Source organism: Danio rerio, chromosome 22, assembly GCF_052040795.2.
Source record: "Danio rerio strain M-AB ecotype USA chromosome 22, GRCz13ab, whole genome shotgun sequence".
NCBI lineage: Eukaryota > Metazoa > Chordata > Actinopteri > Cypriniformes > Danionidae > Danio > Danio rerio.
This window is the reverse complement of record NC_141042.1, coordinates 2,538,919-2,555,373: the sequence shown is the minus strand read 5'-3', so window position 1 is coordinate 2,555,373 and position 16,455 is coordinate 2,538,919. Positions and strand designations below refer to the sequence as shown.

Sequence of the window (16,455 nt, the reverse complement as noted above, 5' to 3'; positions counted from 1 at the left end):
TAATAAACAAATAAAAACTACAACAAATTATATTACATTTATTCAATGTGATTCTGGAATAGAACAGACTCTTCTGAGATTTAAAAGCTGTTTGTGTTGATTCTCATTAACAGCTCTAAACCCCTGTGCGCTGTTGGGGTGTTTTCATCCACTCTGGGCTGATTTTGAGTCTTAATTTGGGCACAACTTTCTCTGTTTCAGCAAATGGAATGATTTTTAATGATGAATCTTATTTTGACAAATATTTTGGGAAAAAAGCTTTGAAATGTTTCAAAAATTCAACAACACACTCTAATTTACCACCCTTTCATTATGTTGGGGGCAGTTTTTGCCCCATTGACTTTCATTATAATGACATTTTTTTAATTATAAAGTCCATGACAGCATATAATCATGTATTCTAGATTGTTGCTGGTTTCTGGTTATCGTTCTGTAGTTTCTGGCTTTTACATTTGTACTTAGGATGAAAGGTATGTATGTGTGTGTTTGTGTGTGTGTGTGTGTGTGTGATTTTCTGCAAGGAAATAACAGATATACAATGTGTCAGTAATCAGTAAGGAAATAACAGAAATACAAATGCTTCAGTTTACCAAAAAACAAAGTACATAACTAAACAGAAATATGGCAAACATGAAACATGAGCACTTAAGTCAACTTAAATCATGCAAAAGCCACTTACATGGTCAAATACGCGCACACACAGGAAAACAAAGGAGATCAAATTCAGTCCTCTGCACAGTTCAGCCATGTGCTGCCAGAGATTAGCAAACTGTGGGCACAGGTGCAGTTAATAAAGCCCTTGAGGCAGTCCTGATTGGCCAGAGATTGAATGAGGAGATTGGAGTGTACCATCGGAGCAGAGGTGTGACACTGAGTTTGCTGTTTAGGAACAAAACTTCTCAACAGGTTTCCTTTATTTTGTCGTTCAAAACATCACGGTAGAGGTAATGCTGAACTAAATTACGTCACATCGACACCAGCAACAACATAAAAAAACACTATAAAAACCCATGATGGTCATAACCAAAAGAACAAGATCCTGATAACAATTCTGAAGTCCTTTTGGTCATGACCCCAAGGTCAATGTTGTGAGAGTGGGAATACCTGGGGAATGAGAGAAGCGTCTCGTACCCCATACTTTCTCAGCAGATTTTTACAAAATGCAACAAGGGACATGGTCAAACTGGCCTTCTTCATGTTCACGAAGCACATGGCAAACTCCCATCATCCTAAAGAACAAGACCTTAGAAACAAGACCGAAGGCCTTATGGCAGGGGTCACAAATCCTGGAGTCCCTGCAGAGTTCAGCTCCAACTTTCCTCAACACACCTGCCTGGATGTTTCAAGTATACCTAGTAAGACCTTGATTAGCTTGTTCAGGTGGGTTTGATTATGGTTGGAGCGAAAATCTCCAGGACACACCGGACCTTCAGGAACAAGTTTGGTGACCAATGCCTTATGGGCATGACTGAAAGGAAAAGTGGCTGAAATGAGCGTCTTTTGCAGGGTAGCAGGAGAACTCTTAAGGAAAGTGTGAGGGGTTCTGTCATTTGGAGGAGCTCAGAGTAGAGCCATTGCTCTTTTACATCAAGAAGAGCTAGCTCAAGAGGACTGGGCATCTGTTTTGAATGATTACTGGATGCCTACCTAGGGAGCGGTTCTGAACTTGTCCCACCAGGGAGACGACACAAGGAAAATCCAGGATAATGCTGGAGGGACTATCTCCCTCTGCTTGCCTGTGAACACATTGAAATCTTTTCAGGAGAGCTGGAGAAGTGTTTGTAGAGAGAGAAAGGTTTGGGGTTCCCTGCTGAGACTGCTGCATCTAAGGGCCTACTCACACTATGCCATCCGTTCCGTGCCCAGGCCCATTTCCCGGATCGTTTGAGAAGTGTGAGTGCGCTGAATCAGGCTCAAGCACGGTTCACTTGGCCGGCCCTGGCCCGGTTGGAAGAGGTGTGCCTGAGCGCAGTTCACTTGGGCTTTGGCGCGGTACGCTTGTGTGTGAGCGCAAAACGCGCCAAAGCCCGAAACCGAAAGCGAGACGTGACTTTAAGGGACTGTTTCATATGGATTTATTAATCATTCTGGCTGTTCAGTGAACGCAAACTGCCGTAGTTTATTAAAGACGAGAACTCCTCACTGCACAACAGCTGCACCTCCTCATTCCTGCAGCACGAGAGCTTTATGATTGTTTTTGAGTGCCAAAAGTGGCGGATCTGTTTAGCGAAATATCTGACTGCGTGTCACCGCATCCCTAAGGACTGTTTGGCGAAATATTTGACTGCATAACAAACAGCTAACACGATATAACTAGAGAAATCTCCACTGTGCTGCTGAGTGAGAGAGCGCTTCTCAATGAACAGCGCAGCAGCAATGACGTAAGCGTGCCGAAGCCCGTTTGTGGTGTGAGTGCGGGCCGTTGGGGGAGACGGAAGGGGGACAATCGTGCTTTGGGCCGGTTCGAGGCAACTGTACCTAGTGTGAGTACGGCCTAAGAAATTAAAGACTTATCGATTGTTAATCTGGGTCTCCAGGCTATACAGTTTAAGTAAGCTCATCTCACCGGTCAACTTCGAGGCCTCAGGTAACTTGTTGGTTGTTCTGTCATGTCACAATTAACATTTCCATAAGAGCACATCTTCACCATGCTTATGTTAAATGTCAATGCATCTCTATTACCACGTCTGTCATAAACATGGTGGGCAGTGACGAGGGCACTGAATTTCTGGTCATAGTAGACTGGATCGCCTGTCAATCAAACTGCTGCGATTTGTCAATTGTGTATTAATGTAATAAAACTCATTAACATACATTTAGCTGTGAAATCTGATGTTCGTGAATACAGTGGAGAGTTTCCAGGAAGGTAAATATCATTGATGTTAACAGGGAACATGAATAAGGCTCCGTCTTGCATGAGCCAGAAAATGTTTCCTCAGCTCGTACGGCCTCAAAAATGCCTTACCGCATTGATCACATTTATGTGGTCTTTCTCCAGTGTGGATGACCATGTGTGTTGTAAGGAATGATGAAACTCTGAAACTCTTCCCACACTCAGTACATGTGTACGGTTTCTCTCCAGTGTGAATCCGCTGGTGCTGTTTCAGGTCAGTAGCTCTAATGAAAGTCTTCTCACACTGTAAGCACACAAACTCCCTCACTCCAGTGTGGATCTTCAGATGTTCATTTAAATTTCGTAAACGCCTAAAACTGTTTCCACACAAAGGACATGAATAAGGCTTCTCCTGTGTATGAACTCTAAGATGGTCCTTTAGCTCAGAACCTCTCAAAAATGTCTTACCGCACTGATCACATTTGTGTGTTCTGACTCCAGTGTGGATCATCATGTGTTGATTAAGGTTTGATGATCGCTTAAAATTCATCCCACACAAAGTACATGTGAAGGGTTTCTCTTTAGTGTGGACTATCTGGTGTCGTTTCAAGTCTCCAGCTTTAATAAAACTCTTCCTGCACTCAAAGCACACATGCTCTTTTACACTAGTGTGGATCTTCTGATGTGTTTTTAAATATGACTGATCCATAAAACTCTTTCCACACTCAGAGCATGAATAAGGCTTCTCCTTTGTATGAACTCTAAGATGGATCTTCAAAATTGAAGGCCTTGAAAATAATTTGCTGCATTGATCACATTTGTGCCGTTTCCGTCCAGTGTGGGTCTTCTCATGCGATTTCAAGTGTCCTGAATGTTTGAATCTCTTGTCGCAGTGTGAACACTTGTAAGGGTTCTCTCCGGTGTGGATCATTATGTGAGACTTGAGATCACATTTACTGCTGAAACTCTTTCCACACTGAGTGCAGGTGAAATCGTTCTTTTTGTGTTCGTCCTCTGCGTGAGTTTCTTCTTCCCTCTTGACATGATGTTTCTCCTCATCTTCACTCAGTTCTTCACTCTCCTCCTTCACCACCACATCTAAAAAATGAAAGTAATGAATACTTTAAAGGCGCATTTTTCACAGCAGATGGAGTGCTGAACTATATTTTTTCTACTTATCAAGACCGAAATAGCGAAGCATTGTATCCAGTCGCAGAGCTAGAAGTGGCCCATTGACATAATCAAGGCCACCACGATCATAATGGGGTATATGCCGAGCTAATGCGTTTCCCATGCTGATACACTTCCGGTGACCTGATATCGTGATTTTTTTTGCCATTTTATATGGTTCCTTTTAAAGTATCGATGTTGTAATGTAATTCAAATACAATCAGTAAACAGACTTTGGCATCCATTTAGTTGCTCAAGCGTAAAACGAGACAAAAAGCCATTTGCTCGCACGCGCCTGTCAGAATCGGCAGGTTAGTGCAGAAGCCCCATTGAATATACTGGGGTAAACTAAATGCTCATATTATAAAGATATGGCGGGGGAAATGTAATGTCATGCAGTGCTTCTTGTACAATCTGAGACCCACTTTATATCGGATATCACTCAGCCAGTGGAGATCGCTGATTTTTAAAGAAAACAGACCTTAAACGCGCCGATTTTGCAATGGCATACAGTTCGCCATGAACGATTAACCCAGGTTACTGGCAAATTAAAAGTCCTATTAGCATACTTTGGCATATACCCTATTGCAACTTTAACGAGAAAACAAACTCCAAACTCCTAAACTTCATATCATATTCATTTCACATTTTGAAACATTTTTTTTTTTAGCTTTTATCAATACTGAGAGAAACATGGCATTGAGGAATAATTGTAAGTGACCACTAGGGTTGTAACAATATACCAGTATGACGGTCTACCACGATTTGAACGTGCACAATTATCATACCATGAACAATTGCATATCAACGGTTTTAACCCTTAAAGACCGAGACAGCCGCCCGCGGCTAAAAATAAGTATTGCTCTTAAATGTTTAATAACTTTTGATCCGCTGATCCCATTCATACAATTCAAAGATTGGCATAAAGAAGAGAATCTCAGCTTTCCAGTGCTGTATCACATAACATTCGCGGCCCCGGAGGCTCTGGAATCAGTGCGGTTACGTCATCAAAATTTGACAACGCTGATTTGACAAAGAAACGCTCGTCACTGTGTCTCCGGACAAACCAGACATGATACATTGATGCATTGTCCCTCCTCCATGCCCAGATTGGTTCAAACTCGCTATATCACAACCAATAAGCATAGGTTTCACTTTTGTTTGTGGACCAACACTGAGCTTTTTGAACAACACGGAATGAGAGATAGGCATACATTTATGCGCGGCTAAATACGCAAAAAAAAGTTTTGCATGAAATAATTCTCATACTAAGTACTTTTGCATGCACAGCAGCACAGAAACATGACAAAACAGTGACACAGCAAAGACGAACTGCTGCTCTTGCTGTTTTCAAAAGACGCAAATGAAGGTGCAGCTGTTTGTCTGCATTGCAGACAACCATATCCAAATCCATATCCACAGACAACCATATCCCTGCTGGCACATAAAACCTAAGGATGTTCCATATTGTATCTAGTTTCGTTATGTAACTATTTATAGTATAGTAAATATTTATATCTATTTTTTACTGAGGATTTGCACCATGTTTATTTGGACTTTATTTGGACTTTGACACATTATTTATTATTTTCTTATTTTTTTATTTGTTCATTGTAAGGGGTGTTGTTTATAGTAACTGAAAATATATTATTTGGAAAAAGTCAAATTTGCTTCAATGTTCTATTATTTTGTAACATTTGTAACATACCGTATACCGCGAAACCGTCAAACCGTGGTATTGTTTTAGACGATTATCATACCGTAAAAAATTCATACCGTTACAACCCTAGTGACCACTAAATCATTATATGCCTTTAAATATTTTTAGAGCATCAGAGCATGTCACGTGTTTCGGTAGCCTAGGTGACTAATAGGTTAATCAGGATAGCAGGAGCGAAGAGAAGACACGTTGCAGTGCGATTTATAGAAAAAAGGAGGCTTAATCCTGCAAAAAAATTTTTAATAGAACCCTTTGGGAAAGCGGAGCGAGGTATGTGAAGTTAATATTTAAGCCACATGAGTTCATTTGTATGTATATGTTAATCGTGAGCTCTGCCTTCTTATTAGTTGTTTCAAACTGTCTTCATATACTTCATTGTTGCACTTTCATATGTCGCTCTGTACATTATATCTTTATTTGTCATATTATTCTGTATACGAGTTGTTTTTATTGATTTTTGTTGTTTCTTTGTGTAGTTTCACGGTGCTTCGCAACGAAAGTTTAATGGCTCTCGTCTTGAGCATAATAAAGAATCAAGCACCCGTCAGAAACTCTCTGTCTCGTTCATGGGAACCAAAGGGCATCTAAAATAATGAAATATTAAAGATTAACCTCACTGTTCATCAGCCTCATTATTGAAGAGTAATGAATAAACACAAACCTATTAGTTCTTCAGTGTCTTCCTGTTTAATTCTGCAGGGTTCTGGATCACTCATCTTCTCACTGTCCTTCAATAAACTCTGTCTTTGTCTTTCACTGATGACGGCAGAGCTTCAGGAGAACAAACAGAGAAATCTGATTCATTTACACTGAGTGAGGAAATAAAACATATTGTAATGTTGAATCTTATAAGAAACACAATTTATGATTAAATAATTTGCTCAAGTGAGCTGACACCAGTAACATTAACTTAATGTGGCAATTTGTGGATCAGAAGACATCAGTATAATGAATGAGGTAATAAAAGAAAATATAAACACTTAGTAATCAGCCATTCAGGATCACCAGCAGCAGATCAGCTCATTTTATACTGAGTGTTTGAAGGATGGACTAATCACTATTTTATAAATAAGAAAAACAGCACCGCAAACTTTTAATTTTATGTTCATTTTCTGCATTAAATTAAATGTTTATGCTGCAGAGAATTCCCATATTTCCCTTCACATACCATATTACTCGGTATAACAAACAGAAATGTGGAAAAACTCAAACACACCAACATAAATAAGTTTCTGAGCTCATATTGTCCTCTCAGAGCTGCTCTCTGCCTGCTGTTTTGTTTTGGTCAGCAGACACACAGATAGAGGTGAACTCAATGCAGAAACTAGTCGCAGATTGTCGCTTTAATAAACTGTAAAGTGTGTTTTATTGTTGTGTAAACACGAGAAAAAGCGTCAACGACTCACCTCAGCTCTGAAGACTCGACGCTGGATGAACGCGTCAGTGGCGACGTCATCGCTGAGAGGCGGGAACAACGGCGGATCATAAAAACCAGATTACAAAAATAATTGCTAATGTACACAAAATCAACACCTTACTAAATATGTGGATGGTGAAATACTGTCTATTAGGCGCTAAAAATGTTGCTAATATATATATATTTATATATATATGTATATATATATATACATACACACACACACACACACATATATATATATATATATATATATATATATATATATATATATATAAATATATATATATATATATATATATATATATATATATATATATATATATTTATACATATATATATATATATATATATATATATATATATATATATAAATATATATATATATATATATATATATATATATATTTATACATACATACATATATATATTGCAAAAAAGTGCTGTCTGAAATTTCCATCAAAAAACGATCATTTATCTCAGACTCCTTTGTTTATGTTAAGTTATTTCATTTTAAAGACTTTTAAAGGTGTATTTTTTGCCATAAACTTAAAATTTCTGAACCTACGCAGAGGAAAAATGCTCATTCTTTAAAATAAATTTTAAACGGCTTTTAGAGGTTTTTGCACTTTTCATATATATATATATATATATATATATATATATATATATATATATATATATATTTATATATAAATGAACAAACAAATTATATATATATTTTATATGATGTTATTATATTAAATATTATACTGGAGACATGTTTGAAAACAAATCTAGATTTCAGACAGATTGTGTCAGATGTAATTGGTGGAGGTCGAATAACATTTATTAGAGAAAGTATTGCTTTTAGAGAACTGGGTGTAGGAAATGAGCAAGAATATATCACTGTAGAGATTCATTATTTAGTTAAATGTGAAATTAGACGCAAGTAGAACAACATTTTTCAAAAAAAATTTATGAAAGGAGGAAAATAAAGTATTTATAGAGATTTTAATGCACATAATTCTTTGGAGAAATACAAAAACATACATAAATGGAGAAATTATTTTAAAAAAACTATTCGAGGAGGAAAAATGTTTAAATGAACAGTAGCAGTGAAAACCACTTAATTAAGTTAGTTAAACTTAAAATAAAATAAAAAATATGACTTAATGATGAGTTATGGTAACTCTTAAACTGATCATATTAAGCAGAACTCAACCTAAATGAGTTATGGATGAATTAACTCTAATGCTTTAAGTTCATTTAATCTAGTTTTAGTCTGTACTTTCTGTATCCCATTATTAAACATTCATGAGCAAAACAGAACATCAGGCCATCTGTGTAACCAATATAGACACTTAACTGTAAATACCTTTATATAAATATTTTAATTGCTTATTGGTATAGTTTAAAAGGTCAACAACGCATATTTTGCACAAAAAAAACATCTATCTATCTATCTATCTATCTATCTATCTATCTATCTATCTATCTATCTATCTATCTATCTATGACTAGCGGTGAGGTTTGTGGCTGGTAAGGACTTCTAGACATGACTTTAAATGACTTTGAAATGATCTCGCTATCTTCAGTCCCGTTCTTCGAAGCAAACTCCTACATTGGTCGGCCATTATTTATTCACGTTTTGATTAAAAGTCTAATTTTGATACATTTTTGAGCCGATATCCATGATTATAGCAGACAGTCAGGGCAAAACAAAAAATAACGACCTTCTGTTGAACTATACTGTGTTGAAGAAGAGCAACCGCTGAACTAGGATAATGTGAGCTCACGCGCGCCCTCTTCAGTGCGGCAGAGCTATTGCATTTATAGAAATTGCATCTATAGCACAGATCAGAGGACAAATATTTATTTTATCATTAGTATACATCTCATGATGGCAAGTGAGGATGATGACAGGTGAGGCACTACCTCACCTGCCTCCCCTGACCGCACGTCCCTGATATATCTTTACTACAGCTTTACTACATGGACTCATAGTTCGTTGACAAGCTTTGCAAACGATCGTGGATGATTTATTCATTGTGATCCTGGAATCGGAAAGACTCGTTCCGAGATTTAACAGTTGCTTGCATTCATCAGTGATCTACGTCAGTGGTCCTCAATCACCAGTCCAAATGGAACCAGACCACACAAGGATGGCGCTGTGTGTTTGTCTGAACAACACAATTGAGAGCCAGGTTAATAACTATATTATGGACCGCTGTGATTGGATACTATGCCGTCTTTCGGATGAGACGTTAAACCGAGGTCCCGACTCTCTGTGGTCGTTAAAAATCCCAGGATGTCCTTCGAAAAGAGTAGGGGTTTAACCCCGGCATCCTGGCCAAATCTGCCCACTGGCCTTTGTCTATCATGGTCTCCTAACCATCCCCATATTCCAATTGGCTTCATCGCTGTCTCCTCTCCACCAATCAGCTGGTGTGTGGTGTGCGGTCTGGCACAAAATGGCTGCCGTCGCGTCATCCAGGTGGGTGCTGCACACTGGTGGTGGATGAGGAGATCCCCCATTGTGTGTAAAGCGCTTTGAGTGCCCAGAAAAGCGCTATATAAATGTAAGGAATTATTATTATTATTATTATGCCAAAGTTGGAAACTCGGGGGTGTTACAGGCTGTACCAAAAAGCTGAGGAAAATAGCAGAGTGAAGTTACGGGAGTTTTCTGGAAGTTCTCCAGGTTGGAGGAAAGTCCTTACCCCAGGTGGAGTAGTTTAAATATCTCTGGGTTTTGTTCAGGAGTGAGGGAAGGATGGAATGTGAGATTGACCGGCGGATTGGTGCAGCAGCAGCAGTAATGCGGTCGATGTGCCGGTCCGTTGTGGTGAAGATGAGCCAAAAGGCAAAGCTCTCAATTTGCTGATCAATCTACGTTCCTACTCTCACCCATGGTCATGACCGAAAGGACAAGATCTCGGATACAAGAGGCTGAAATGAGTTTCCTTCAGGGGTGGCAGGGATTAAAGATGCTGCTCCTCCACATTGAGAGAAGTCAGCTGAGGTGGCTCGGGCATCTGTTTCGGATGCCTCCTGGACGCCTACCTAGGGAGGTGTTCCAGGCATGTCCCACCGGATGGAGGCCTCGGGGAAGACCCAGGACACGCTGGAAGGACTATGTCTCTCGGCTGGTCTGGGAATGCCTTGGGATCCCCTCGGAGGAGCAGGAGGACGTGTCTGGGGAGAGGGAAGTCTGGGGTTCTCTCCTAAGACTGCTGCCCCCACTACCCAGCCCCAGAAAAGAGGCAGAAAATGAATTAATGGATGAATACATTTTCTGGAAGAAATAACAAAAACGAGAGGATTGTGGGATATGGGTCTGAAATAAGTATAATGGGCGTGACGCACTTGCGCCTTCCAGGCACACCAAGTTGAATGAATGCCACAAGTGCACTGAGAGTCACATGACAATAACTGACTGATCAGCTTTATACTTTATAACAGGTAGGGATGGCTGACGTGAAACTGATGTTTCGACACAGTGTCGAGATCCCGAAGCGCAAGTGTTTCGAAACACTGCACCGAAGCATGATCCGAAGCACTCAAGTCACGTGACTAAAGTGTTTCGAAACACCTAGTCATGTGACTAAAGCGATTCAAAGCATCGATAAGCTTAGAAACGTTTCGAGACCTGGCGAATCGTCATTTGAGTGACAAGGTCTCCGATCAATCTCTGTTTCATATGGCTTAGAGGTCTGTGTGGTTGCTTAATGATTCTATGCTTTGTATGATGTTTTGGGTTCGAATCCCAACTTGTACAAATACTCTGAAATCATGGTTTTATGTATTTTAATCATGTTTCTGTTTTGTATAGCCTAAATAGGATACAGCTACAGTTATGCCATCAATTTAGCATCATTTTTGTAACACTGTAAAACAATAATAAATATTTTTACAGTATGGTTGGGTTTAGGGTTAGGGTAGACATTAATAAAATACAATAAATGGGAAATTGAATGAATAATATAAATAATTCTTGATAACTTCAGGCCACCGTTTTTGATCTAGCAACAACCCTGTTTTAAGACAAAAACAAGACATATTTATTCACAAATTGTTTATTCGGATATCAGACTAATGTTGAAACAAAACGATACAAGAGCAAAGCATTACCAACTGGTATTAAGGCATTTTAAAACAACTGCGACAGACTGGCTTCGAAACCGACTAACCCTGCATGGAAGTCTAATACCTTATCCACTGTACTATGTTACTTGAGGATTTTATGTACAAAGTTAGGTTTAATGCCTCAATTTGTTCAATCGTTCTTTGCTGAAGCTGTTTCAGTGCAATACATAAAAAATGACCACTACATGTCACTGTAGAGTGAGGTTTCGAAACGTTTCGAAGCTTCGACACATTTGCTTCGACTGTTTCAGTGTTTCACGAAGCCTCGCTTTGCCCACCACTAATAACAGGGGTGACCAAACTTGATCCTGCATGTCCGGTGTCCTGCAGGTTTTAGCTCCAATCCTAATCAAACACACCTGAACGAGCTAATCAAAGTCTTACTAGGTATACTTGAAACACCTAGGCAGGTGTGTTGAGGCAAGTTGGAGCTAAAACCTGCAGGGCACCAGACCTCCAGGAGTGAGATTGGTGACCCCTGCTTTATAAGGTATATACACATTTCGGTAAGACTAATTACCTCTAGACTGACACAGAACACCCAAACACTGCAGTTCTTTTAGGTTTTCTCCAAAAATAAATCTTGTATCAGAGCTGCAGCAATGTTTTGTCAGCTTGTCATCCTCTGAGAATCCGGTTGATGGTCAACTAGCAACATACGAACCCCATTCTCCTCCTGTGTATGAGCTAGAAAATGTTTCCTCAGCTCTATAGCCCTGAAAAATGTTTTGTCGCATTGGTCACATTTATGCGGTTTCTCTCCAGTGTGGCGCAGCATGTGTACGTTAAGGGAAGACGAAGCTCTGAAACTCATCCCACATTGAGTACACGTGTACGGTTTCTCTCCAGTGTGAACACTCTCATGTACTCTCAGATTTCCTGATTGACTGAATGTCTTGTCGCAGTGTGAACACTTGAAGGGTTTCTCTCCAGTGTGGATCCTCTGGTGTCGTTTCAAGCCGCTAGCTGTAATGAAACTCTTCTCGCACTCAAGGCACACAAACTCCTTCAGACCAGTGTGGATCTGCTCATGTGCATTTAACTCTCGTAAACGTTTAAAACTCTTCCCACACTCAGAGCACGGATAAGGCCTCTCGTTTGTGTAAACTCTAAGATGCTCCTTCAGCTCTGAAGCCCTCAAAAATGTTTTGCCGCACTGATCACACTTGTGTGTTCTCTCTCCAGTGTGGATCATCTCATGTGTTGTCATGAGTCTTAACTGGCTGAATCTCTTGTCGCAGTGTGAACACTTGTAAGGCTTCTCTACAAGGTGTATCATCATGTGTTGATTAAGGTTTGATGGTTGCTTACAACTCTTTCCACAAGGACTCTGTGTGTATATCTTCTTTCCCGTGTGAATCCTTATCTGATGGTCTTTTAAATTTGACAGACGACTAAAATTCTTTCCACACTCAGAACAGGAATGAGGCTTCACGATTGTATGAACTCGAAGATGCTCCTTCAGATCTGAAGCCTTCAAAAATGTTTTACCGCACTGATCACAGTCGTGTGTTTTCTCTCTAGTGTGGATCATCTCATGTGCTTTCATGTGTCTTAACTGGCTGAATCTCTTGTCGCAGTGTGAACACTTGTAAGGCTTCTCTACAATGTGGATCAGCATGTGTTTATTAAGAGTTACCGATTGTTTAAAACTCATCCCACACACAGTACATGTGAAGGGTCTCTCTTCAGTGTGGACTATCTGGTGTCGTTTCAAGTCTCCAGTTTTAATAAAACTCTTCCCACAGTCGATGCACACATGCTCTCTCACACCAGTGTGGAACTTCTGATGCTCATTCAAAATTGACCGCTGAGAAAAACTCTTTCCACACTCAGCGCACGAATAAGGCTTCTCCTTTGTATGAACTCTAAGATGTCTCTTCAAAGTTGAAGACCTTGAAAAGAGTTTGTCGCACTGATCACACTTGTGTGGTTTCTCTCCAGTGTGGGTCTTCTCATGCCTCTTCAGGTGGGCTGAACAATGGAATCTCTTGTCGCAGTGGGAACACTTGTAAGGTTTCTCTCCAGTGTGGATTCTCATGTGAACGTTGAGGTCGTATTTCTGGTTAAAACTCTTTCCACACTGAGTGCAGGTGAAACCTTTCCTTTTCTTTAGAAAATTGTGTTCGTCCTCTGCGTGAGTTTCTTCTTCACTCTTGACATGATGTTTCTCCTCATCTTCACTCGGTTCTTCACTCTCCTCCTTCACCATCACTTCTAAAAATAAACAAGTCATATTTTAAAAGGTCATTCTAAACAGCAGATGGAGTGCTAAAATATATATCAGGGTTCAACGATAAGGATTTTTTTTTTATTGGTCCGATCGGTCCAATGGTTTAGTTTTTTTACTTGCCCTGCCAAAATTTTCACTGGTCCCATATATTAAATAATGTGTCAAAAATAATGTGTATAATTATTTAAATGTTAAAAATTATTTAAATAATATTTTTAAAATGTATAATATATGTATAATGAGCAAAATTATGGGTTAACAAAACAAAAACAGCAGTACGAAAAATGTGAAAGTATTTAATTTCTGTTCAAAATTATTTAACAAAAGGTGGCCCCAATCGGGCCAGTAATGATCTAGTCTACTGTTCCAAGCGTCTCTAACACTGGCCCTGGGCCTTCGGGCAGTCCTTATTGTTGAGCCCTGTATATATTTTATAGCACACACCGCTCTGGGCTAGTCTTCCAAACACTGTTCATTTTCAGATTTAAGCCTTAGCTGGATATTTCACTTCACTTAGAGCTGTTAATGCACGCTTCATGCAAGGTCATTTTCAAAAACCCCAAATAGGGGCTCTTTAAGCTAAATCAAAGTCCCTATAAGGCAAGTAATTTCACCGTCTGAATAGGGAAACGTCAAATTCTCCAAAACTGCTTGCCAAGCTTACTACTGAATTACATATTAGGAATCACCAATAAAATTAAACAACAACCGTCTCTTTAGTTTCATTTCTAAACACCCAATTCACACAAAATCTGCAGAAACTCACGTCTGATCTGAGCCCCTCCCCCAGAGTATCGTCAGTCTATAGCAGGGGTGTCAAACTCAATTCCTGGAGGGCCGGTTGCACAGTTTAGCTCCAACCATGCTCCAACACTCTTACCTGTAGGTTTCAAACAAGCCTGAAGGACTCAATTAGTTTGATCAGGTGTGTTTAATTAGGGTTGGAACTAAACTGTGCAGAGCTGCAGCCCTTTTGGAACAGTTTGACACCTGTGGCCTATAGCGATCAATGATTGGCTTCTTTATTAGTAGGGCTTTGTTCACCATAAATTGATCAAAAATCAGGTCCTGTACTATTGGGTGGGGCTTTATTCACCATATTGACAATTACACTTTTTCCCCATTCAAAGAGATACGAGTGACATGTGTTGGTTATTTTATATTCTTTGGCTAAATCAAGTTACTATAGAGATTCATTCTTTGCAGCTAGCAGGCTAACAACCAGGCTAAGATTAATTCTAATGATCTATACGTCAGTTTCTATATGAAAAAAAAGTCATAAAACTGAAGAAGTGTTTAAATATTAACAATCTCACTGTCGTTCAGCCTTATCATAGAAGAGTAATGAATGAACACAAACCTATTAGTTCTTCAGTCTCTTCCTGTTTAATTCTGCAGGGTTCTGGATCACTCATCTTCTCACTGTCCTTCAATAAACTCTGTCTTTGTCTTTCACTGATGGCGGCAGAGCTTCAGGAGAATAAACAGAGAAATCTGATTCATTTAGGAAATAAAACATATTACAATGTTGAATGTTGTAGGAGATACAATATAAGAATATGTAATTTGCTCAAGTCAACATCAATAACATTAACTGAATGTGGCAATTTCAATATCAGAAGACATCAGTATAATGAATGAGGTAATAAAAGAAACTATTGACATGAAATAAAGAGGATTTCAGCAGCTCTGATAATACTGACGAGCCTCAGAATATAAACACTCATTAATCAGCCATTCAGGATCACCAACAGCAGATCAGCTCATTTTATACTGAGTGCTTGCAGGACAAACTAATTACTATTTTATAAATAAGGCAAAGAGCACCACAAACTGTTTATCTGCATCAAAATACATATTAGATTCACATAATTCCCTTGACAGATCATATTTCGCGGTATAACAAACAGAAACGTGGAAAAACTCGAACACACCAACACAAATAAGTTACTGAGCTCATATTGTCCTCTCAGAGCTCCTCTCTGCCTGCTGTATTGTTTTGGTCAGCAGACACACAGATAGAGGTGAACTCAATGCAGAAACTAGTCGCAGATTGTCGCTTTAATAAACTGTAAAGTGTGTTTTATTGTTGTGTAAACACGAGAAAAAGCGTCAACGACTCACCTCAGCTCAAAAGACTCGACGCTGAATGAACGCGTCAGCGCTGACGTCATCACGGCGAGGCGGGAACAACGGCGGATCATAAAAAAACCCACCTTAATCATGTGAGGTGAAATCCTGTTATTAGGCACTTAAAACGTTGCTTATTTAATGAATCGATAAAAAACTATAGCGAATTATATAGTAACAAATTAATAAAACAGTTTATTAAATGATAAACCTGATGTTATTATATCATATATTATACTGGAGACCATGTTTAAAACCCAATCTAGATAATAATCTGTGAGGACATGATTGATTCTGTCAGTAATTGAGGGAAGATGAATGACATTAATAAGAGAAAGTATTGCTTTTAGAGAACTGACAGTAGGAAATGAGCAAGAATATATCACTGTAGAGATTTATTATTTTGTCAAATGTGAAATGTAGAAAAAAGTAGACAACATATTTAAAAAAATGTATGAATGGAGGAAAATAAGGAAGTTATTTAACACGCATAATTCTCTATGGAGATCCCAAAACTGACATAAATGGAGAAATAATTGAAGACGTATTGGAGGAAAAATAGGAAGATTCTGGAAAAGTTACAAAGCTAGATGTACATGCACACTGTTAAAGTTAAACTTCTTAAAACACTGATTGAATATCTTTAAGGCATAAAGCGTTTATTTGCGATTATGAAACAGTGGAATCACAGCAGTGAATATTGCAGATGTTCAGCCTAAACCACGGCGAATGAAGCTCTGCACAAGACTTTTGGCCAGCGGAGAAATTAAAATGGTCGTGCCCAACTGAGTCTGGTTCTCTCAAGGTTTTTTTTTCTTCACTC

General features: G+C 39.0%; 2 protein-coding genes across 2 annotated transcripts in view; both read right to left on the bottom strand.

Annotated features, from left to right (window-relative positions):
* Positions 1–16,455, bottom strand: part of si:dkey-4c15.14 — a 231,553-nt gene that overhangs the window by 136,388 nt on the left and 78,710 nt on the right. The gene's annotated exons all lie outside the window — the stretch shown is intronic.
* LOC147838326 (uncharacterized) lies at positions 22–15,696 on the bottom strand. Its single transcript, XM_087304810.1, has 7 exons — positions 15,627–15,696; positions 14,863–14,972; positions 11,883–13,486; positions 8,710–8,740; positions 7,130–7,181; positions 6,385–6,494; positions 22–3,931 (listed from the first exon to the last, which is right to left on the bottom strand). Exons 1-7 carry the CDS (start codon positions 15,674–15,676, stop codon positions 2,883–2,885), a joined length of 3,006 nt encoding a protein of 1,001 aa, XP_087160936.1. The 5' UTR covers positions 15,677–15,696; the 3' UTR covers positions 22–2,882.